Source organism: Thamnophis sirtalis, unplaced genomic scaffold (assembly GCF_051295495.1).
Source record: "Thamnophis sirtalis isolate CommonGarterSnake01/CBP01778 unplaced genomic scaffold, rThaSir2_p1.2 scaffold_11, whole genome shotgun sequence".
NCBI classification, from domain to species: Eukaryota; Metazoa; Chordata; class Lepidosauria; order Squamata; family Natricidae; genus Thamnophis; species Thamnophis sirtalis.
In genome coordinates, this window is record NW_028261391.1 from 26,214,492 (window position 1) to 26,240,311 (window position 25,820).

The 25,820-nt window shown below is 38.7% G+C and overlaps 1 protein-coding gene across 1 annotated transcript; it reads left to right on the forward strand.

The window, feature by feature from the left end:
• Positions 1 to 2,208: 2,208 nt before the first annotated feature.
• MINDY4B (MINDY family member 4B) lies at positions 2,209 to 25,213 on the forward strand. The gene is made up of 12 exons (XM_087726072.1): positions 2,209 to 2,321; positions 2,572 to 2,599; positions 9,332 to 9,505; positions 10,543 to 10,662; positions 12,332 to 12,426; positions 16,050 to 16,215; positions 17,382 to 17,447; positions 18,668 to 18,738; positions 20,600 to 20,672; positions 21,359 to 21,532; positions 22,951 to 23,131; positions 24,984 to 25,213. Exons 1-12 carry the CDS (start codon positions 2,209 to 2,211, stop codon positions 25,124 to 25,126), a joined length of 1,404 nt encoding a protein of 467 aa, XP_087582198.1. The 3' UTR covers positions 25,127 to 25,213.
• The last annotated feature ends 607 nt before the right edge of the window (positions 25,214 to 25,820 follow it).

The following is a 25,820-nucleotide window of genomic DNA, read 5'->3' on the forward strand; positions in this document are numbered from 1 at the left end:
TATTTGCTCTCCAATTACTGCTCAGATCTGGGTTTGTAGCATGATTTAAAACAACTGTGATGTTTCATCTAGATCAGTGTTTCTCAACCTTGGCGACTTTAAGTCCTGTGGATGTCAACTCCAAGAATTCCCCAGCCAGTGCTGGCTGGCGGATTCTGGGAGTTGAAGTCCACAGGACTTAAAGTCGCCAAGGTTGAGAAACACTGATCTAGATGTTCAGAGAAGGCTTATTACCACTTTATTTATCCTGAATTTATAGGCTTTTCTCATGTAGTTTATTTCACTGCTCACCATAACAGTCCTGTCCTGTCCCATCCTGTCCTGACCTATTCATAGAAACTCATTAGTTTCATTAAATTAAAATAGCATTGTGGCATTGCAGTGCAAGCTCCACCCTTTGGGGCCATGTGTGTAATGTAATGACATATGTTCCAAAGAGACAGCCATAAAGCTGTTGATATCATTCTGACATCCCCTGCAGATACTGATTCTTATTTTATCCTTTCTGCACCAAAATATATTACAGAAAACAAACACACGTCTTGTAGATAACCCAAAGCTAGAGACAAGTGCGCACATTTCCAAGATATCTGAGGTCCTGCCCATGCTGTACCATTGGACAGAGTGGGCATATTCCAGATCCCATTATTCAAACAATGCCACCTGATGGGGCCCAGGAAGTAGGGACCTGCCTGGTGGAAAGCATCCCCAAAGAGTTCTGTATTGCCAAGATCATACCTTTAAAAAATCCTTGTGTTTTCCTTGGTTTCCTTGTGAAGTGGCTTCATGTGAATAAAGACTGCATTCGCACCTAGAGCTTGAAAGTAATACCATTACTGTTTTCCCAAACAAAGAGAAAGGTAATAAGAGTAAGTGTGCCTGGGGAGGTATTTGGCAAAATTCTCTCTGATAAGGTTGATGATGAAACAGAAGTTGTGGAGCTGAGTGCTACCCTGCATTAGGCAGGAATCTGCACCCACATTTTTGGGTTAGGTTACTTCATCTGGTACCGGATCACCAAGCAAATGATTAAATCATGGTGGTATCAGATCCAGGCATATCATATTGTTTGAGAGTATATTCTACTCAGTGAAGATACAAAAAATGTTAACACTAAAGAAAAAAAAGATTAGACAGAAGATCTGATGCAACGGCTGCTTTGTTGCCTTTTAAAATACCGAACTAAATATGAAATATATTCACAGTTTCATAATTAAGCATCAGCTTCATATTAGTCACCAGTCATTTGTTTATCTATTTTTTCTATATGACTCATCTACTAGATAAATCTAAGAACTCAGATGTCACAATACTTGTCTGTTCCTACTTTTGGACTTTAAAATGTACAGTAACATATTTCTATCATCATCACCAACACCACCATCACTATAATCCTACAAATGATGACCTAATGTGATCAAGTATTTAAATATCTTTCTTGAAACATCAAAAAAGATCTGACAGAAATGCCAGATATCTAAAGCTAATCTAAAAGCAGGGGAAAATAATCTGCTAGTGTTCGGAAGTGAGAAGTACAGCATTTTTCACAGTTTAACTTTATGTGTGATGTTAACATATATGTCACATAGAAACATATACATATATACATGCATAGCTGTTTATATGCTAGCTGCCAGTAAGGGATATTTATAAAGACCACATTAACTTCAAGTTAAATTTCTCATTTCACAAATGTGACATTATCTTATAAAGAGAAATTTGTGAAATACAATTTTTACTGCTGGATTTCATGTTAGGGCACAATTTTGGTTTCATTTTATTCTGCCAAGCATTCTGCTACCAGCAAACTGAATAAAGCATTAACCCTCATATATGCTGCCGCCTGTCCAGTGGTATGAAAGTAATCTATCAATCTTCTTCACTGGATCCAATTTCCCTGAAATGAGTATGTAATTGCAGCCTGTTTTTATATAAATCTGTGTCTGGCATTAAACATTTATGCCATATATACAATGGGCAGAAAACACAGGGCTATGTACAACTCTAATGAAAGTTTAATTGCAATGCAACAGTATTAAGTTTACAGTAAGTGTAATGAGGAGACAGGAAAGGGGGCAAGGTCCTAGGGTATAAACCTAGGTTCAAACCATTTCTGATAGGTAATTATATAAAAGAGGCTACCGTACTTTTCTGTCTCGGGAAGCTTATTGCTAATTGTGAAAATACATAGTTTTGTGCATCAAACAGATGGACAAGGAAGCATCTAGAGATATGTGCAGCTCAGTCCAAATGGAGCTAGAAGAGATATCCAGCAAAATAGCAGATCTAGACAAGTGGAGAAAGATTTTCAACGTTCGTGGGTAAGGTTTTTTCCCTCTATAATTGTATAAGTAATAAAAATTAGATGGCTTTTAAGGTCAAGGTTTTATGGAAATAAGACCCACGTAATTTATGAAGACTTTTTTGTAAACATGTTTGGGACTGGAATGTTCCCTATGTAATGTACTAAGAGGTGAAGTGGTTTGATACAGAATGGTAACCTTTATGATGATGTATGCGTAAGCTATCCATTTGCTAGATGGTTATTTTCAACTGTGTTTTTCTCCATAGGTTGGAGATCAGTCACAGGACCTTTCAGGTAAGTGTCCTTCATACTTTTTCAGTATGTTGATCAGGTTGATCTTTGTTCTCACATAAAATTGAATGTATCAGTAGATTAATCTTGCCTCAACAACCACTCATAAAAATAGCTTGTGAACCTAAGAGAGATGATGAGAGTTTTCACTTGTGCAATAAATCAGAGAAACTATTCAAATGGGCACTCAAAAATGTTTTCACACAGAGCTGTTTCTCAATTTTTGTAAGTTTAAATGCATTTTAGAAACCTTTGCATATTTAGATACCTTATGTATTACTACTAGTGCATTTTAAGAGAGAGAAAATCTAATCCAGTTTTTCTACATCAATTTCTAAAGCATTCTTAAAGTAAACTAGACATTTGTTTTTCTAAAAATATAGATATGCTTAGGATAACTACACAATTCTGACTTTCTCCAGCACTGTATCAACACATTTATGGTTCTATTTTTACAAATAAGTGTCCCTATCTATAATATTTGTAGTCTAAGAATGATAGTTAAAAAGTAATCACCGCCCAGTCTATACAGCAACAGTACAGCAAAAAAATTTCATATGAACATTTTGCATTAAAAATGAAGTGAATCACATTCATTGTGTTTTGATTAGAATTGTATGTATAACTGCTGATAAGCTCAGAAGCCACACACACAAACATATAATATACATATTCATATTTTCTGATCTTTTATTATTTTTCTCTATCCTTTTTGCTTTTGCTCTCTTCTTTTTATTTTTTTCACATTTATTTTCACATTTATGTTTAATTTCCTCTTTCCTTTTACACATTTACTTTTCTTTGAATGTAATTCTTATTATGTTATAAAATCTTTCCATACAACTATTTTGTAAAAACAGTACAGTAAAAAAGTAACTGTCGTCACTAAAATCAACCTGAAAGTGAAGAAGTGAGTTTACTTATGAATGCAGAGACTACGATGTACCTCAAAAAGTATGACTTGGTCATCTAGGTTATGTATATGCGTGAAAGTGGGAAATCATAGCTGGTATGGTTTATATTTCAATCCTATTGATGGCAAAAATAAAGGAAGAATTGGGTGTGTTTTGCAGGGGAAAGTGTAGCATTCTGAATAAATGTGGTAATGAGGAAATTATTCTGTTACGCAATAGTGACGGGAGATAAAAAAATCAGAACTTGAAAACTGATAAATAACTGCTTTGTTGTGTGATGTTTTGAAATCTTGATTTAAGTGTAGATCTATTTATGTAAACAAATGGAAAGATTGATGACAAGTTTTGAATATGGGTCAGAATTTTGGTACTGTCAAGAAGGCATCTTGGGAAAACGATATGAAAGAAAGGGAAAGACTCTAGAATAAAAACAAATTGATTGCTGAAATAGAAAGTATGAGTTTTGTCTGAATAGGAAACAGATGAATTGGGTATAAAGAAAGAGGATATGAAAGCTGTTTGAAACAAATGTGAAAAAAAATCCATTATAGAGTTCACAGAAGTGTGTGTGTCATCAGGGAGACAAGTATGTTGTGATAGGCAAGACTTAAATTTAGCAGCAGGATGCTCATGATTGACATATGCCTTTGGAAGGAACAGAGTCAACAAGAAAGGTCTTTGTGCTGTACGGAGCGGGCGAGATAGATGGATAGAGAGACAGAGATACTAAAATAGAGAGACAGAGAGACAGAGACAAAGATGGATGATGGATGGATGGATGGATGGATGAAGATAGATAGATAGATAGATAGATAGATAGATAGATAGATAGATAGATAGATAGATAGATAGATAAACAGACAGACAGACAGACAGACAGACAGACAGACAGACAGACAGACAGACATAGATTTTGGTGAAAATAAAGAAGAGGGGGGAAAGAAATGCCTTTATTAAAGACCCTATTGGACAAGCAAAAAATGTAGATGAAACCGTTCTGCATCCTATGTACTTCTCTCAAAGTGACAAACAATAGTGATTATGAGAGATACATACACAGCTCTCCAAAATGCTGAAGATAAATAAACCCTTCCTTCTACAGGAAATGGAAGGAGAAGCTTATAACCAAAGATATACTAGGTAGCATCCATAATATGTAGGAATTTTGTCAGAAAGGCCAAGAGCTGAGGCCTGTAAGAGATATCAAAAACTACAGAGTGCTCTTTGAGTTAGTTAGAAACAAATGGACACCCAGAGACTATAGTTCCATTGTGAGGAGAAAGTATGAATTAGCAATAAGTGATGATCAGAAAATAGAATTTCTTAACTTCTATTTTGTGCCTGTCTTCTCTCTGAAGAGAAATAGAGCACTCACTTTATTTTCATTCTGCATTGGATGAAGGAGAAAACTCCAGTTTGGGATAGACAAGGAGAGGGCAAGAGACAACTTAGCTGAAATGAAGGAAATAATGAAGGTGATCATGGAATCATTTTAACTCTCATAGTGTTTAAGAACTTCCAGAGGCTTGTACAAACCCGAGATGAGCAAAAATAGAGGGGGGGGGAGAAGAGAAACTAGAAATATGTCAACATATTTGGATGTGATTGGATAGGCAGGAGCTAGTAAAGGTTTAGCTGCAAATTACGGTAATCATGTTGCATTACTACTTTAGCAGATCAGAAAACCATACGCCTATTATATCTGGATCTCAGCCAAACCTTCAGCTAAGTTGCCCATGACATGTTCCTTAAAACAATGGTAAAGCATGGCTAGATGATACTACTGTTGATGGACTGATGATTGTCTAAGATATTGTACCCAAGCATCCTTGTTAATGGTTCCATTTCACTAGGAGGGAGATATCAAATAGAGTGCCATAGAATGTGTAATGGATTCTAAGCTATTCAGTATCTTCATCAGTGACTGAAATGAGGGAGTTAAGGAGTTCCTGATCAGCTCTCCAGATAGTACAAAAATGCTGCAGCTGGATAATACTTTAACAGGAAGAGATTTTTTAGAAAAAAAATCTAGATGTTTGAATTGTGGGCTGAAATGAACAGCACGGAATTCAAAGAAAACTGTAAAATTCTTCATCTGAGAAGGAAAAATGAAAGGCAGAAATATGTTCATAATAAATGTTCCATAATTTATTTATTTATTTATTAAATGTATTAACTGTCCATCTTATTACAGGGTGATTATATAGAATGCAGGAGATCCACATTGGCAATAGTGCATGTGAAAAGTATGCGGTGTCCTTATCAACCATAAGTTAAACTTAGTTTGTGGTGTAATGCAGCTGCCAAAAGGCAAATGCTATTTTGGAGTACGTTAACAAAAAGATTGGCCCTGATCACAGTAACTGTTCATTTTAATTTTACCCAATCAGAACCTATTTGAAATACGTGTCCACAACTGGGTTCGGACCAATAGTTCGAAAAGGATAGGGATGAATTAGATAGCAATAGCACTTAAGACTTATATACCACTTCACAGTGTTTTACAGTCCTCGTAAGTGGTTTACAGAGTCAGCATATTGCCCCCAACAAACTGGGTCCACATTTAACCAACCTTGGAAGGACAGAAGGCTGAGTCAACCTTGAGCCGGGTCAGGATTGAACTGTCAAACTGCTGGCAATCAGCAGTCAGCAGGAGTAGCCTGCAGTACTGCATTCTAACCACTAAACCACCACGGCTCATGAGTAGTGTTATGACTTTTTTATTGTGTTTGTAAAGAGAGGATACATCCTGTTTGTTGGAAGAATGCCATTATTGTTCCTTTGCACAAAAGAAAGGGGGGGTTAATAAGAGGCAATAGAAAAACTACACATGGATTGATTCATTAAATATTCTTGGACAGGGATTTTGCAGAATTCTGACTTAAAAAGTATAAGTAGTCACAATACCAATACTTGGACATGCAGTGCAGGTTTACGCCTAAAAGGAGGTCATGGGCCAGTTTTAACTCTTCAGCAGTTCAGTGAGAAATGTATGTGCGCATGTGCAAGGAATGGAATATGGCTGCTCGAGTGAAACGCTTGAGCTGTGTGAGGAGAGAAGAATAGAACTGAGAGGGACGGAGCCCCAGAACTTCGAAGGGAGAAACCCCCTCGTTGAGGTTATCCACTGAGCAGTCCGGGGGGAGCATTTTGGTTGGAGGGGGATCACCCAAACAGCCCCTAGACGCCTGAACGCTCTGAACTTTTTTTTCATCTTCATGCCGGCTTGCGGTAAGATGATGGCGCTTAAGTCTGGCTTTCTGAATTTGGCGGCGGCGGCAATGGCGGCGTTAGGACAGCAAGCCTCTAAACTCCTGGCCGCCAGACTTTGAAGAGAGGAGTGGGGAGTGCCGAAAGGAAGGAGTGGGGGAGCACTGAAGGGGGGGTCGCTCAAGCGGCCACTAGACACCCTGAATGCTTTGGAACCTTTCCACCCCCACGCTGGCTTGCGAAAAATGGCGGCGACGGCACTCTGAATTCGCCCTGAGTTCAGCGTTTTTTAAATTTAGTGGTGGCGGGAACGAGGGCGCTGGGATGGCAAGACCCCAGCTCCTAGCTTTTTGGAAGGGAGGAGCCCCCTTTACTGTGAGATTGGGAGCAGTGGCGGTGAAAGCGCTAAGGCGGTGTGCGACCAGGACAGCGTGCAAATTTTGATCTCCGTGCTGGGCCACAGACTTGGTCACAGACTTGGTTGAGTTAACGTGCTGCGTTGGGGCTTTGAGGAGGAGTGGTGTGTGGTTTTATCAACTGGACCATGTCTACCATGGTTGGGTGGTTGGCCTGTGCTGCTGCTGCTGCAACAGCCTTCCCAGCCCCCCACAGATTTCCCCCCTCCCCCCCTCTCATTTGCTACCCATTATCCATCATCTGCTGCCTCTTTTGCTACCCATTATCCATCATCTGCTACCCCGCAGGAAGACCTTTTACGACCGCACCCTTGGCCGGGCCAGCTACCACTCCAGTCATTTCCAAACTTTCAAACTTTGGACTTTTGGACCTTTTCCCCCCACTCCCTCCCACCCCTCCTACCATTGTTCTGAACGTTGCCCTGTTCCATCTACGCCCCCTTGGGACTGTGCCCCTTCGGACTAACAGCGAGAAACGGGGGGGTGAGGCTTTGGACTGCCTCTTGTTCTAACTTGGCATTCATTTATGCCCCCCCCCCCATCTACATCTACATCTACAACTATCCCATCCATCTTTGACTCTGGACACTCACCCCCTATACCTTCACATTGTATATTTGTTGATTTAAAAAAGCATATGAAAAACTGAACAGGCTTGTATTATGGAAATTTTTGCATGTATTAAACCTTGGTTGATGAATGCAATCGGGTAATATTTTTGAGAGTAAAACAGAATGCCTACCAAATGGTTTTGAGCAGGATGTAATGTGTTATGTTACCTTGCTGGTTTAATGTATTCATAAATAAATGTATTGGGACTCTGTAAATGAATTATAATTCCTTAACCTATAATAACATTAAACAAACAAGTCTAATATGTGACAATGTTAGAGTTGTGTTCATGGGGACATGAATGCGTGTGTACTTTGAATACAGATGACGCCATTTTGCTGGTAGAAAATTCAAATGATTTGCAAATGTTAAATGAATTGTCTGATGCAATGAGGAATATGGATCTAAAACGTAATATATCAAAAGCCATGATAGTTGTTGTTTCCGGGCTGTGTATAATGTAGCTTTCTCTGAAAAGAAATAATATGATGGGTATGTATGAATATACTATATGGATAAATACACATTCCAGCACACATTAATCACTTAGAGATACCTTCAAAATTGATAGATGGATTCCTTATATGAGATCAGGGCAAGAGCATGTTTTTTTTAATCCACCAACATTTTGAGTCAGCCAATGTTTATGCAAGTGAACAAATATTAACAGAATGGATGTATAAACCACGCATATGGCTGTTTTAGAATAAACAGCAAAATTGAGATCTATTTAGTTCAGTAGTGCAGCAATTATTCTTTATCCATATAAATATACTGCATATGGCTCATAATCAGCCTTCACTAAAAAGCAAATTAAAAAAAATATTTAAAGCAACTATTAATTTATGTGGAGACAGGAGAATAATTTGAAATTTCTATATGAAGAAAGTATCTCTATTTTACTTTGACATTTATTTCTAAATAACATCACTTTTCTTCAGTAATTCAGAATATTGTATTAAGTCTGTTCTCCCTTTTAAGTGCCACCAGTCACTTGATAACTTGTGACGTCTTTCATTCTATCCGTTAGCTATGGATAGCAGACTGAAACTAAGTCAGCTCAAACGATGGGTAGGTTCTAAGTTGAGTTATATAGAAATATTGCAGGAGGAAGTAAACAGGAATCAAATAGTAAGTAAGACAAATATTTGTCTTTTCTTTCTTAATAAGAAAGTGAAACTGACATGTATGCTTGGGAATTCCAGGAGTTGATTGTTTTTAATTAGTTAAGTTTGCTGTAGATTATAATACATGAATCAGAATATAAATGAAACAATGTATGTAGCTCAGGAGTAATTGTGAATGCTCATTCTGAGCCTCCAAACTCCAAATATTTCAATGGAATTTGCTTCTAAGGAAATTTGCTTAAGGTAACCAAGTGCCCACATTATTATTGTACCAATTGTACTTTCTGCAAGTAACAATATTGTTTGCCTTTAAATTACTATCATCTTTTTTTAAGAGAAGCATCTGAAAGAATTGAATTTTCAACCAATGAGTGAAATTAATACAAAAACCTTGCTATTACCTTCCAGTTAAAATGCTCTCATGTTTCTGTTTGTTCCTTTCTTCATCTTTTTCAGAAATACCAAGACTGTAAATCTGATAATGATAAAGAAGATGCCTCTGGAACATGTCAAAATATAAACCCCTCAGAACAAAGCAGGTTTCCATTTAATACTTTATATTCAATTCCCAAAGCTGTAATCATTTCATCAGACCTAGGAGGGCATCCCATCTTATTGGAAATGGCTCTGGTAAGCAGATCTTATCAATTAAGCATGAGCTGAAACTTAATCTTGCCAGAATTAAGGAAACAGAGAATTCTTATCCAGCCATGCTGTTATGAAGAAGACTGCAGGATACTGCTGTTAGAATAATTAAAATAGATGTTTATGGGGAATGATCACTTGAAATCCACAAACCTGATACCTCACTAGGTATAGAGCAACATAGACGTTAGAACCAGATCTCACAACAAAGGATAATGCGTCTGAAATTACATGAGTTATTTTGGTGAAGAAGGGCTTTCTCTTTTCGGCACCCTCTCCTACTAACTAGCTAGCATATAAAACAAGATTAGTGAAACAACTCCTTTGCTTGCCTAACAAGCGATGCTCAAGCAATCAAATCACATTATGATTTAATATGATAACCTGGTTTACATAACCTGCTAAAACATAGTTGACTTCTATATTATAATCTAATTTAACCTAGACTACCAAATCAAATGAATTTAACCACAGTACTGGGATCTCCATAATTTCACATCCCCTAGTTCCAGGGCTATTATCTGTTTGTTCCTGTTGACTACCACAATCTCTGTTTGAAAGTGTACTTCCAGCACTCCTAGGCCTCTGTTTATTTTGTTACTATAGTGTTGTTCTGGAAACAGGCTGTCAAAATTATATTTAATGATCTGCCTTGGAAAGGATCAGTTTAAAGGGGTTTCAAAACAAAAGGTTACAAGAATAGGGCATGCCATGCAATTCCCTTGTTTTGGCATGGTTGCTCAGGAGGATTCATATAAAATAGAGGAAATGCTCTTCACTTTCTATGACATTTTAAGAATGGTCTTATTGATTGCTTTGTAAGCTAGCAATTTTACTTTGTTTTTCTTCTATCTCTAAATCGTTTGGCTCCAGGGATTTTTTGTTTTTACTTGGCTCTCTTTTTATTATGTCTTACAATGATTGTATATATGAGATTTTTAATATATCTACATCACCAAGAGATCTTTGATTATTGGCCGACTTAACAGTGAACTAAATAAATCTATTTTTCCCATTCAAAGGAATTGCGAAGGATGTTATTTGGAAACACATTTCAAGTCTTCAACTATGAATGGAAAAGATCATATTTCAGGTTTCACCACCCTTTTACTGATTTGGCCTATGCCTTAGAGATGGATAAGGTAATGTCTGCCCAACATTTTTTTTAATTGATAAGTACTGTATTTTTTTCACTATAAGATGCTCCAGACTATAAGACGTACCTAGCTTTTGGGAGGGGAAAAATCTGCCTCTGCTGCCAGCAATTTGCCTCCTTGCAGCAAACAGCAAACAGTCTGGTCAGCTTCAGCAGAGCCTGCTTTAGCACAAGCAGCTGATTGGTGGTTGGATTGGCCTCCCAGAATACCATTAATCAGCTGATCCAGGCTATGAGGATCATCGCTGCCCATCGCCGTCATCGTCACTGATCACCACCGCCACCTATTGCTGCCTCCTACACCCCACTTTCAGCCTCCCATGTCCCATTTTCAGCCCATTCCAGGCAGTAGGGATTGCTGCTGCTGATCACTACCACCTATCGCCACTGATTGCCACTGGCAATTGCCACTGCCGCCATTTGGATCGGCAGCGATAGGTGGCAGAAATTCCCACCGCATGGAACAGGCTGAAAATAGAGCACTCAGAGGCTGAAATGGGGCATGTGGAGGTAGCGATAGGCAGTGGCAGTGATCAGTGGCGATGACAGCGATGGGCAGTGGCGATCTCCACACCCTGGAACAGCTGGAACAGCTGATCGGTGGTATTCCGGGAGGCCGATCCAACCACCAATCAGCTGCTCATGCTATGCTGAAGCTGCCCAGGCTGTGCTGAAGCTGCCCAGGCTATTTGCTGTTTTCTGCAAGGAGGCAAATTGCTAGGAGGCAGAGGCCAAAGGGTCTCCACCCTTCAGGTGGGGACCAGTAGGTGACTGGGGCTTCAGCAACATTCATTCTATAAGATGCACAGACATTTCCACCCACTTTTGGGTGGATCTTATAGTGCAAAAAATATGATATTTTATCAGGATCTCACCTATTTACTGGAAGCTCCAATCAAAGCCATATCCTTCCATTCCTTCTGTCTTCTCTTTTCTGGAATAATAAAAATGGATTGCAAGCAATCTTACTCACTTAAAGAAAGATTTATATTTTTAGATCAGCTTTCTTTAATAGATACTTGAACAAAGTCTAGCACATATGGAAAATGTCAAGTAGTAGAAGACTTTCTCAACTGATTATGTGATTTTTAAGAATGTTTGCACTTTCTAGAGAGAGAATTGGTAAATCCCTCCTTTATACTGTAAATTCAGAAGTTTCAACTCAGTGCTTCGAAACTTTTCATGTAAAGCCAAAAAAATCTGCATGCCAAGTGTCTGTTGGCAATATTTACTTTCAAACTCAAAACATATTTATAATAATGCGAGCCAGTTTGTTAAACTAATAAATAAGTAATAACAGTGACCAATAATTTATTAAATATGTATGCCACCTGAATTTGCACAGTCATGTAAATCTGGAAAACACTATTCATACTCAATTTGTGATACAGTATTTCCTGTATCCAAGACCTCCACTTGACATCTTCTTCCTGCCAGCTAAGCAGACAGCAAGGAGTTAATAGATTTTTGCTTAATTTCATGACATGGAAAAATGTTTGCCCACTATTGTTCTAAATAGAGCTTGGGAATGTATGTTGCGCAACACTTAGTCTCCTGTAAGGATTGAAGAAGGTTCCCCAACACATTGGATTTGTATCATAGTGTAAGCAAATCACAGAGCAATTGACTCTTGATTTTTGGTTTTTTTCTTTTAGGGTGGAGCCTCAGCAATCCAGATGGCAGTTCAGGTTCACATCATGAAACACTTTTTGTTTGTACAAAACAAAGAAGTAAATATCTCCCTTCAAAGGTAAGGAAATGTATGCATCTGGGATGGGGGGGAAGTTTTATTTATTAATTTCTAGATGGAGCAGGAAGAACATCGTACAGGTAGTCCTCAATTTATAATCACAATGAAGTCTAAAATTAATGTTGCTAAGCGAGACAGTTGTTAAGTGAGTTTTGCCCCATTTTACAACTTTCCTTGCCACTTTATTCACTTTATTAAGTGAATCACTGCAGTTGTTAAATTAATAACACCGTTGTGAAGTGAATCTGGCTGATTTTGCTTGTCCCCCAAAAGTGATCATGTTACCCCAGGACACTGCAACTGTCACAAATAGTTACCAAGCGTTTGAATTTTAATCACATGACTATGGGGATGCTGCAATGGTCATAAGTGTGAAAAAGGGTCATAAGTTCCTTTTTTCAGTGCTATTGTAACTTTGAATGGTCCCTAAACAAAACTGATGTAAGTGGAGGACTGCCTGTAGAAGCATTTTTAAATCATGACTTAGAGCAGAGAGACACTGCTTCTTCTGGACTGAAAACATCAGTTGAACTTTGAGTGGTCTGCCTTGGGTTTCAGTCCCCAAAGCAAGAGTGGGATTCAGCTGGTTCGAACCGGTTTAGGCGAACCAGTAGTTCCAGCAATCAGTTGGCTCCGTCCATGCGCCCCTGCACTAGTCTGTCCTATATTTCCTTTGTTTGAAGCCCAGCTGATAAGTATGACAGAGCAGATTGCCAGTTGTTTTCCACTGGGGTTGCAATAGAAGATAGGTTTTAGAGCTGTTTTCAAACACACTGTGCCCATGTGGAGCGCTTATTTGGAACACGCATGTGTGAAGTGCACGTGTGCATGCAAAGTGTGCACTCAGTGAACCGGTTGTTACCCAGTTGAATCCCACCACTGCCCCAAAGTCACAGGTAGATTTCGATACAGGTAGTATCTAAATCTGATTTTATTTCATTTATTCTTGAATTTAATTAAAATTAGAACATCATCATATTTTTCTCCAATAATTCATTTGTTCAAAGAGTTTGGAGGTCTTGATGACCACACTCAAGGTTTAATGGTATCCCTTGTAGCTCTAAAACTGCAGGATTTGCAGATATTTTCATGTGAAGGGCAGTAAGCCTTGAATCTCCCGCTCTTCTCCCACAAGTCCAGAGTGGGAATGTCACTTCCTTCAGAGTTCCTTTAATTAACCATATGTAATTTCATTTTTCAGACAGCACTCAGTCCTAAATTTGAGGAGTGTAGTAGAATCACTCCAGCGTCTATTCAATTCATGTACATGTTAATTTGCTGCCATATCTCTATCCAGTGGAGAGACACTAAAGGGCAATTTCCACTGTGAGTTATGAATAGACAGGAACTTTATAATTTGCATTAGGAAAACAATACAGAGAGTATAACACAGAGAAATAATTTAAGCAGTAATAAGCAGTGGGACTTAGTGGGATGTATCTTTATGCACACAGCAGGGAGCTTAATCATAGCTAGCACTCCCTGCCCATTAAACTCAGCCATCTTAGTTACAACTCATTTCAACAGCATAGTACATAGTAACATAGCTGAACTGTTTCTTCCCACCTTCTTCCACAAATGTCCACAGCAACAGCCATCCCTCTGCAAAAAGTCTCAGGAAAACGGTCCCCGCTCACTCAATTCTGCATCACTCCAGGCTCTAATCTGCTTCTCCCAGTATCAAACCTCAAGTTTCCTCCAGTTTGGCTATTTCCTCACAAATGAAATCTGCCAACCATTTTCTCTGTCTCTGTACATTATCTGGCCTGCTACTCCATCTCCAAGCTGCCTCCTCTCTGATTCCAGAAAGAGGAATTCCAGCTGTCAAAGCATGGTAGATTTTATTGTCTGTCTGTCTGTCTGTCTGTCTGTCTGTCTGTCTGTCTGTCTGTCTATCTATCTATCTATCTATCTATCTATCTATTTATCTCTATCATATTTAAACGCTGCCCATCTTGCCTAAATGTGACTCTGGGTGGTCTACAATCAGTAAAAACAAAAGGATAAAACGCTGAAACATTAAACAAATATTAAAACTAAACCTGGTTTAAAATGGGCAAAGATGGGAAGGGAGCAAGATGCACATGAGAAGGAAATGGATCTTATCTTAGCCCACAAAGCACTTCCAGAATGACACATGCGCATGTGGGTCCCAAGCCAGTTGACAGAGCCAGATTTTCAGGCCCATTTCGAAGGCCAAAAGGGTAGGTGCTGATCTCACTTTGGGGGTGGGGGGGGCATGATGTTCCAGAAAGTGGAAGTCACGGCACAAATTGTTCTTCTCCTGCCAGTCAGCATTCCTTGACTATTGAGGTCTGCTGGTGCAGGTGGGATGAGCCAATCCCATTGGGGTTCTCAGGTAATCTGAATCCATATGAACCTGCACAGGGGCTGCTGGGCAACATTCTGCAGACTGAAGAAGGGTGGAGAAATCATGGTGTTTTGTTGCACTTATCACCATGAGGTAGGTTTTAATTGTGGTTGTCATTCACGTTGGTTGATTCAATCAACGTTAGTTGATTGGTAGTATTTTTCTCCCCATTGATGTTGATCCCTTGGTCACTTCAGGCTGCCTCTCTCTAGGTTAATTTCTTTTTCCTAACCATATCTCTAAGCTAGTGTTTCTCAATCTTGAAAATATTGCGTATTGGACTTCAACTCCTGACATTTCCCAGCCAGCATGTTGACAGGAGAAATGTGGGAAGTTCACATATCTTAATTTGCTATGGTTGAGAAAACTGCTGTAGGCGAAATTTCTGCTGCTCAACTTTCTCCTTCTTTGCACTTGTTTGTCTATTTGTGTCTCTACCTATGTTCATAGCTTGTTATCTCTTTTTTGTCTCTGAGGTCCATTTCTTGCCTCTTTATGATCTTGGGGGAAAACCCTCCCTTCAGAAGGTTTTCCATTTCTGATTTTCCTACCAACTCCAAGCTCTCTCCAAACTCCACTTTATCACTTTGCTTAGTCTCTTTTCACCTTAGCATCTCCAAAGATCTTATGTCCTCTGCTTTTGACCTTCCTCTGCTAAACATGTGAAAGTACCATATTTTTTGCACTATAAGAAGTTCCGGACCATAGGACGCATCTAGTTTTGGGAAGGAAAACAAGAAAAAGAAAATCTGCCTCTTCCTCCCGGCAATTTGCCTCCTTGCAGCAAACAGCCTGGTCAGCTTCAGCACAGCCTGCTTTAGCACGAGCAGCTGATTGGCGGTTGGATCGGCCTCCCGGAATACAGCCAATCAGCTGTTCCAGGCTGCAGGGATTGCATTTAACATTAATCCTGGTAAGTTTCATCACCCAACTTAAGAAACCGAGATTTGAACCTACCTTGTTGAGTTCAACATTTGACCAGAGTTTCTTACTCAATGATATATGATATACATGTAATTAATAAGAGGAACCATTTTGGAAACTTTTTCTCAGCCACTTAGGAAAAGCTCTGGTATGAGAATGCACCCAAGTCTTGCATATCTTATTTAAATATCATGCTAAATCATGGTTTGGGTTTTGTTTTTACACGTCCAATCCAATGTCTTGGAGAAAAAAAAATCAAAGAAATGGTTCAGAATCTAGTGATTTACTTTCATGGTTCCCTACAACTTTTTTCTGTTTGGCTTTCCAGTATATCTGACATAAGCCTTAAAGAGCAAGAAAAAACTCTTACGACGGCACTAGCCGACATTCTGTGGACAGCAGGAGAAAGTCAGAGAGCGACTATCTGCCTTATCACGGATGGTGCTTACTTTACTGCAAATATAGACTATGAAGTGGATCACTTTACTGAACAAGTAAGATAAGCTATTTTAAAGATTGGGAAGGGAGAAATATTTTAGTTGCGTTTAGACCCAACATAAGAAAAACTCAAAGGTACAAAGCTAAATAAATACTTAGAACGAATTCGACCCATTCAAAGCCAGAATTCCAAGAACTTAAGTAAAAGTACAGGGAGCCCTTGACGTACAACCGTTCATTTAGCAACCATACAAACTTACAATGACACTGAAAAAGGTGACACACAATTTGCCATTTCTCTTATGACTGTTGCAGCATTCCCACAGTCACGTGATCAACATTTGGGCATTTGGCAACTGGCATGTATTTACAACAGTTGCAGTATCCCATTTGCAAATCTTTGCAGCTAGTTTCCAACAAGCAAAGTCAATACAGAAACCTGGCTTCACTTAATGACCACATGATTCACATGTGCAACTGCAATGATTTGCTTAACACTATGACAAAAAAATGTCCTAAAATTGAGTGTGACTCACTTAATCACCACTTTGCTTAGTAATGGAAATTCTGGCCTCAAATGGACTATATATGTCTATATATGTACGTAGGTATGTATATGTATATATACACACCTACATACCAGAGGTGGTATTCTGCCAGTTCAGCCTGGTTCGGTAGGCAACCAGTAGCGGCGGCGGGAACCTCAACTCACCCGCCCATCATCATGGACGCTCTGTGCATGTGCAGAAGCGCCATATGCAAGTGAAGCAAGCATGCGCGCACACAGGCTCCCAGTTCCAAACCTGTAGCGAAGGTAAGAGGAAACCATTACTGCTACATACATACCTACCTACCACATAAGTCAAGGACTATCTATAATATTGACAGGCTATTTGGGGAAGACTGCTGTATATGATAAAAGAGGAAACCATATGTGGGATGCAAACATTCAAACAACCCACTAGATGCAAGGCAAGAGTTAACTTTTATGTATTACTTTGCTGCTCTTTAGGAGGCATCCACATTTTTCTAACCCAGTGAAATCTGGCAGATTTTACTAAGGTGAACTGTAGGATATGCGAGGTACATAATTCAAATCAGAATAAACAATGCTTGTCTGTGATAATGCTGAATGAGGTAGTTACTATATCTCACAATATTTGTTTTTACTGGAATCCAACCAGTTTATGGCCATTCTGTACTTCTTAATATTTCTTTGCAGGTTCAACTGTTTGACTTTTTTGAGAAAGAAACAATGCAGCAGTTTATCTTGAATCACATACACTGCGTAAGTAGAGAGTGTGCAATTCGTTTGCAAAATTGAATCTGTTCCAATCATTTATTTATTTTTATTATACTCAGAAAGAGAACTACATTTCTGTGTATTTTTCTCTTAAATGATTACTTCCTGTTTACTAGGGATTATTCTTAAATCATCCTACACAGGATTGCTGTCTGGTTCATATCCAGAAGGGTTAACTAATTCAATTTTATTCTGCTGCTAAACTTTTCATACATTTTGAAAAATCATGTTTGCTTTTGTATGGAGAAGTTTTCTTCATCTTGTCATCCAAAATCTGGCAGTTTCTCCAGCTCATGGGTTAGAGTGGGTAGTGGGTCCTGTCTACTTGATTGTTGTTCTTCTAGCATTTAGTTATTTTAACTACATTTTTAAATTATTATTTTCTGTATATAACCCAGAGTTGTTGTTGAATTTTGCAGCCGCGTAAATTTTAAAATAAATAAACAAATAAATATATGCTGGTGAAGAAAGGGTGGCTCAGTGACTAAGACGCTGAGTTTGTCGATCAGAAAGGTCAGCACTTCGACGATTCAAATAGCAATAGCAATAGCAATAGCAGTAGACTTATATACCGCTTCATAGGCCTTTCAGGCCTCTCTAAGCGGTTTACAGAGAGTCAGCATATTGCCCCCAACAATCTGGGTCCTCATTTGACCCACCTGGAAGGATGGAAGGCTGAGTCAACCCTGAGCCGGTGAGATTTGAACCGCTGACCTGCTGATCTAGCAGTAGCCTGCAGTGCTGCATTTAACCACTGCGCCACCTTGGCTCTTGGCTCTAGCGCAGCGTAACGGAGTGAGTTCCCATTACTTGTCCCAGCTTCTGGCAACCTAGCAGTTCAAAAGCATGTAAAATGCAAGTAGAAAAAATAGGAACCACCTTTGGTAGTAAGGTAACAGTATTCCGTGTGCCTTCGGTATTTAGTCATGCTGGCCACATGACCACAGAGACGTCTTTGGATAGCTCTGGCTCTTCGGCTTTGAAACAGAGATGAGCATCGCCCCCTAGAGTCAGGAATGTGTGCTAGGGGAATCTGAATCTGAAGAATTTTGGAAGTCCCAGTATATCTGGAAAATACTGGGCTAGGGAAGGCTATTTTGGATAATTTTGTAATTAAAAACAAGACACAACATCTAATTACAATTGTCAGAGAAGTTGGGCAATGTTAAAATAATTCATGTTTTTTTTTAATCTATTTGAATCAGCTGAACTCTCAGGGAAGTCATGGGGTGATCTTATTTCTGTATAGTTTACTTTTCTCCAGGACATTTGAAAGGTAAAATGTTTTTTCCTTTTTTAAAATACTTAGATTTAAGTTAAGCAACTATTTACCAATCAATGTGTATACCTTTACGATTCTGCAAATGCTATTTATATTCATCAGTAAAGAAAGTTTTAGAAGATAAGTTGATTGATCCATATACTATCAAATGTAAGAAAAAATTATATGGGATGATGCAAATGTAATTGTTCATTTGCAAAATTATCAAGTTTTGGTCAAAAAGATTATTGTGACGCCATGGGCTAAATCCAGTTGCTCAGAAGAGATTTAGCAATATTATTTTATTTAGGCATATTGAAACAAGTCCTAACCACTTCCACAAATGTCTTTCATGCAATAGCTGGTCTCTTTCTTACTCTCTGTAGCCTCTCAAAATGATTCTTGCCATCCTACCCTACTTTAGCTTTTTGTTAGGCAGGTAAGCATATTTCTTTTTTTTAAATGCATTCATTGGGCTAACATGCTGATTTTCTAAGGTTGGCTGTTTAGAAACACATTCCGGTAAACGGAAGGTTGCCACTTTCAGCATTTCAGCATTCCTTTTTTATTGTTAAAAATGCTATAATTAGGCTAAAGGGGAAGAGTGAGCAGGCGCATTAGTGCTCAGGCATGCCTACCTAGGTTGACAATGATTCAAATTCAATAGAAGAGTGCTAATAAATGAGAATATTTGTAGCTCAGTTTTGACATGAGGAGTCCTTGGTGCTTTCTGAGCTTTGGTTTTGTTTGTTTTTTGAAGATGTAGGCAGATGTACCTAGATATAGATCTAGGTAACCTCATCAGTACTAGTCCCTGGTAGTGATATGATTGGACGGAGCAGTATGCCAGATTTGTGTTATTTAGGGACATCCCTAGAAGCGTAGTCACTATCACTGATGATGTTACCTAGTTTGGGTAATGAAATGTCTGCAAGAAAATAAGCAAGCTCAGAGAGTACCAAGGGCCCCAGAATATTAGTAGCTCAGGGCTGAACTATGGCGTCCTTGGTGGTCTCTGAGCTTGGTAGTTTTCTTGCAAGCATTTCATGACCCAGTCACGTACCCAATGCCAGTTGGGTAATGAAATGTCTTCAAGCAAACAACACACCAGAGAGCATCAAGGACTCCATTTCAGTTTCACAGAGAAGCTATTCAATATATATGGATATAAACATAGTCCTTGTTTGCAAACAGTTCCATTTTTTTCCCTTGGGAAAAAAACAAAAACCTTTGATGTCTGGAATCGCTGAATGTTTTTCTGTTGGTTGCAATGTCACAATAACAACAACAGAGTTATAACCATGTACTATGCAAATTGTAAATATAAAACCAAAGTGGGAAAGAAAAAAAGGTTCAAGAGATGCAGGTGATTTTACAGAAAGGCTCTTCAAAAAAAAACCCTTCAATTAAATGACCCTTAATTTTCCAGGTTCATGTTTGTTATATCTTTGCTTATTATTTCCATATCCTGCCTCTCAAAGAGAGATTTATTTGATTCTCTTCCTTCCATTTTATCAATTCCATAACTCTGCTACTCCATATAAATTAAACTTGAGTGTTTATATAAAGAAAAAGGCCAGGCATGATCTCAATAATATTTAAAAAATGAAATGTGCTGTGAAATAATAAATATTCATACAGAATAACCTTCATGACTCAATCTGGTCTCCCAGCTAGGTCTGATTATTACACCCTGCAATGATGTTAAACATTGTTCATTCTCCTTCTTATAGGCTTTGCCATAGGATAGCTGAAACAGGATTTTGTGTAGATGGCAAACTATAAATAAAGTGAACTTAATTAAGTGAAGTTTATTAAGAGTTAAACTATAAGTGAAACTAATTCTGTAGCATTTTCTTTGTGTTTGGCTAAACAGGCTTCAGAGAGATCTCGACTTCACCACAACTCACTTGTTACATTGTCAACATGGAGACATTAGCTGCAGACAAGTACGTTTCTAAATATGAAATTTATGATCTTTGACTATTTTTCAAAAGTACATAAAAATGAAAAAATAATATGTTGCTATACTTTAATGAGGGACATAGTGGCTCAGTGGCTAAGACTCTGAGCTTGTCGATCAGAAAGGTCGTCAGTTCGGAGGTTTGAATCCCTAGTGCTGCGTAACGGAGTGAGCTCCCGTTACTTGTCCCAGCTTCTGCCAACCTAGCAGTTCGAAAGCATGTAAAAATGCCATTAGAAAAATAGGAGCCACCTTCAATGAGAAGGTAACAGTGCTCCATGCGCCTTCAGCATTTAGTCAAGCCGGCAACATGACTACGGAGATGCCTTTGGAAAGCACTGACTCTCTGGGTTTGAAACAGAAATGAGCACCACCCCCTGGAACAGGAACGACTAGCACATATGTGCAAGGGGAACCTTTACCTTTACTTTATATTTTAATGTTTCCAGTTACTGGGCAATGTTAGGTTTTAGGGTTTAGAGATTGTAGCCAAGACAAAAGATTTCCTGATGTTTTGCCAGCAGCTGGAGCTGACACCTTCAGAGGCAGGTTGGTTTGCCTAGCAGACCCCAGGCAACTGAGCAGAAATTTACTGGGCTCTTGTCTTTATAGTCAGGTCTCCTGATTCTTAATATTACCTGGAAGTATAATATTGGTCTTTTCTCCCTTTAGGCAATTCTGAATCTCATTTTAACTGGCAGGGCAAGTCCACATGTGTTCAATGGATGCCAAAGGCTTGACACTGAAGGCAGCGTGCAAAAAGTTCTGCACGGAATTCTCTCGCGTAGTGATGTTGGCTACTTACGATGGAGCAGGGAAGAAGCAGAACAGTACAGATCTCTACAGGTGTGGGGAAAAAGCATTCAGCTTACAAGTATTTGAAGGAGATTTTCTCCCTTGATCAGCCAGTCCAGTCCCCATAAGAGGGTCTCAAAATAGCTTTGAGACACCATGGGCCAACAAAAGTGAGGACAATGAGAAACGACAGCCAGCATATAGAAGAATTTAAAAAAACATATTTCTTGATGAAATAAAAGGTTGGTTTAGTTTAGCATTTTGTTCTGACAGGGTCCAAGCAGGTGTTAACAAGAAGCTCTTAAACAGATGTCCGTCCTATAATCCCTTCTCCCAGTAACTGATAGTAATACTGGACATTATATGTGCAAGCAAGATTTTCAGCCTCTGAGCAGAGACACTCGCCTGCAATCTACACCAGGCCTCCCATGGTCTCTCTGCTACTCTTAGGCACCCTGCACTCCTTACTCTACTGCATTGCCTCTCCATTCATGGGCTGAAAATCCTGATGAGATTTCAGCTCCCTCTCATCTCTGGAAGCTGGCTGAAAAAGCTCCCTGACAAAAGCCAAGCCAGCACAGGGCTAAAATCCTTCAACAAAAGGTTCTTTTGCTCTGGGGGGCTGGCTGAAAGTGCTCCTTGCCAAAATCCAAGCGGACTCAGAGCTGAAATCCTTCAGCAAGGAGCTTTCTGGGTCAGACTCCAGAGACGAGAGGGATTCCTTTGGGCAGGCAACGGCAATTTGCAACAGTCCCTGCTGGTTTTCCCATTGACTTTCTGGGGAAGCTGGCAGAGAAAATTGCAAATGGTGATCACATGATCATGAGGCACTTGCCAACCAGATGTAAGCATGAACAGGTTGCTAAAATACCTAAACTGCGATTATGTGACCATGAGTTGAGGGCACATCCTCTTTTATCTGGAGAAGTTCCAAGGAACCAGTCTGTTCACCATTGGTCTTTGCTGCAGTCATTGGCTCCATTTTAGCAGAGCTGTCTTAAGTTTATCATAATCCCCCAGAAGTCATATTTCATGTGTTTAAATTTCTGTTTAGTATTTGTTAGGTTGGTGATGTTGCCACAACTCTTAGAAGATAATTTTATAATTCATGTGTTTTTCTCTTTCATCATTCAGCTTCGCTGGATAATTCCGGCTATTTCTTGGACTGCCATAACTTTCACAGTCCACTTGACAGCATTTTAGAAGAATTGAAGATCTTAGGAAATGGTAGCTTACTATCCCAGACATGGCTAATTAGACATCCCTCAGAAAAATCCAGAATTGTTCCCAGGGTGGTTGAAATAAAGAGCCCCTTTTTAAAGACAATGAATCTCATTTTACTTTTATGCCAGTTTAACCTCTTTAGAGTTAAGTGTTTGCATCTTAAATTTAGAAATATGTAATTCCAAAAAAAACATGCAAATTCATTTTATTTCACTTGATGCATAACTACAACTTTTATACTCCAGGTTGGAAGCATGTTGAAGACACCAAAATTGCCAATATGGCTGTGCAACATAAATGAAACATACAGCATTCTCTTCAGCTTAAACAGGTTGCTATTGTCTGATTGGAAAATGGAACATCTCTTTGATTTATATTTTTATAAAGGCAAGCCCTCCCAAAAGAAAACTATTCATCTAACAATAGGTAGGCATTTATATTTCTTGGAGAAGTATTAAAGAAGATGCTTATTTCTTTTTCTTTCCCCCACAAGTAATGCTTAAATCCATTTCCCTGTCATTTCTGATCATTGTAAATCAAAATTTAAAAGTGATATTGATTTAAATGCCCCTTCTAATTTTTAACTGTAAAGTGATGAATCCCAGATTAAATAGTATTCCTAAAATTCTTGGAAAATCACCCAAACTACGAACAAATTAAAATAAACAATATAACACCTTAAAAGATCCAGCTCTGACTAAGAATGAACTTGAAAGAAATACAGTTTCTGGGGAAAATTCCAAAAGTATTGCTAATAAAGATAAGGGAAATACTCCAATTGTTTCAAGCCATATAAGCCATTAAAGGACTTGCCTAAAGATCATATATATCATAAAACTGCTCTCTATTTTTTACAATAAGTGACGTGCTAGAGTGCGATTATAAAAAAGTGAAAGTTTGAATATCATAGCATGGAATACTATGCTAGAATGAGAAGGCAAGAAGGGACTTTTTAAATGGAATGGGACAATTCATTGTGACCAACTTGCCATGGACAAATCACTATGGGACAATTCGCTATGGACAATTCACAGCAGGACAATTCAACAATTGGGTTTAATTGTTCAAAACAACTACAAACAAATATTTTATTTTTGGTCATTCACATTTTATTTTGTCCCTCCTTTGGTATCTGTTTTTAAATGGTTCTAATCCACAAGTTCTTCAATATTAGTGTAACTCTTGTTCCACAATGAATTGTCCCATGGCAAGTTGGCAGCGATGAGTTGGCCATGGTGAGTTCACAATGGCAAGTTGATTGTGGGGAATAGTCCTACATCCCTTTTTAAATATTTGAGAGGACTCCATTCAGTAGATAAATATATTAATAAATAGATGAATGATTGGATGGAGAGAGAGAGACAGAGGGAGAGAGAGACTGAGAGAAAGAGAGAGAAAGAGAAACAGAGAGAGAAATAGAGAGACAGACAGACCAACCATTGAAATCAATGGCCCAATAAATGTATGAAGAAATTCCAACATTCCATCATGTTGGAATTTCTAATGATCATTCTAATGATGTAGAATGATAAATGCACAATGGCATTTTCATATTTCAAAATATTCTGGGATTCATAGACTTGGAAGAGGTCATTTAGGCCAGGGGTCACCAACCTTTCGGACCTCGGGGACCACTAAATTCATAATTTTAAATCCTGCAGACCACTAATATGATTTTTTTTAAAAAAGATAATAGTATTTAGTACAATATAAAAATGCAAAAAAAAAATTCTGCAGACCACCAAAATTTTCTTGCAGACCACCAATGGTCCCTAGACCACTGGGTGGTGACCACTGATTTAGGCTATTGAGCCCAAGTCTTTGATCAATGCTATTATCCAAATTAAAGCATCCTTTCCCTACCTAGACTTTATTTGAATATCTTCCATGAAGGGAACCCAGTATACTTTTGGATAATTGGTTTCACTGCTGGAAATGTTTTTTCCCCCCTAACATTTAACTGATATCTGCTTGCCTATGTCTTCCATTTCATGTACTCTGGAACTGATCTTGGCCACTTGGTCTTCGGTATCAAGAACTGTAGACAATAGTCCAAATCTGAAATATAGCTATGTGAACATTATTTTCCTTTATATCATTTCTTTCACGAAAGTTACATTTTGTGAGCTTTATTCTAAGAAACATTTCAAAAAGTGACTGAGACTGATCTGCACTTCTAATTTCAATATATGGCTATGTGCTGAATTAATCCTAAATTAAACTCCAGATCTGTTTTGCCTGAAACAGAGTAAATGCATGTTTGCTGTTCTCTTCTCAGATACACATTCTCATCACTGGGAAGAAAACCATTGTGTGGATGACAGGGATCCCAACAAAAGAGTGCCATCTCTGGAAATGGCCATTCGAACTAAATGGGAAGGAGCCGCCATCAGTTGGAATGGGACAACTCCTTTCTTCTGATCCATGTGACTGGAGGAGATGGTTATCTTTAAAGGTGCTGCCCACATGAAAGTGAGAAGAAGGAAGACAGTGTATTGCTAATTTTAAAAGTTGCTACTGCGAATTATAGGGAAAAATTGGTTCACCGACAAATGCCCGCATGACAACAGCACGCCCACAAAAGCGCGCCTTCAACAAACAACGCAAAAACAACGTAATAACCCTAACCCTAACTCTAACCCTAAACCTAACCCTAAACCTAACCCTAACCCTAACCCTAACCCTAACTCTTACCTTAACCCTAATCGCGCTTTTGTCGGCGCGGTTTTGTCGGCGCGCTGTTGTGGGCGCGATTTCGATGTCGCGGTTTTCTCACCACGGTTTTGTCGGCGCACTTTTGTCGGGTCACGGAAAAAAATAGCATCCTGTGTAATTCACTCAATTGCTACATCAGGATAGAATAGATGGTAGCAAGATGAGTATTTGTCTGTACAGTCCTCATTTAGTGACCACAGTTAGGATCAGCAACTGGTCGCAACTGAAAATGTGCAATAAGCAGTCTTGCTCTTAAATAGAGGGAATGGTGAAAATTATGTAAATAGTATTATTCCTCGTGAACATAATTTTCTGTGGTGTAAGGCACAAAAAAAAACCACTTCTATTTTGAAGGTTTTCTTATGGCATAGAAAACATCATTAATTTTAAAAATAGCCAG

Bases quoted from the DNA above. Each gene is read 5' to 3' on its own strand.
- MINDY4B (XM_087726072.1), top strand. From the start codon at position 2,209: ATGGACAAGGAAGCATCTAGAGATATGTGCAGCTCAGTCCAAATGGAG. The intron at 9,506-10,542 runs GTAAGCAGATCT...TCCCATTCAAAG, and splicing joins TCTTATTGGAAATGGCTCTG to GAATTGCGAAGGATGTTATT. The intron at 12,427-16,049 runs GTAAGGAAATGT...TTGGCTTTCCAG, and splicing joins GTAAATATCTCCCTTCAAAG to TATATCTGACATAAGCCTTA.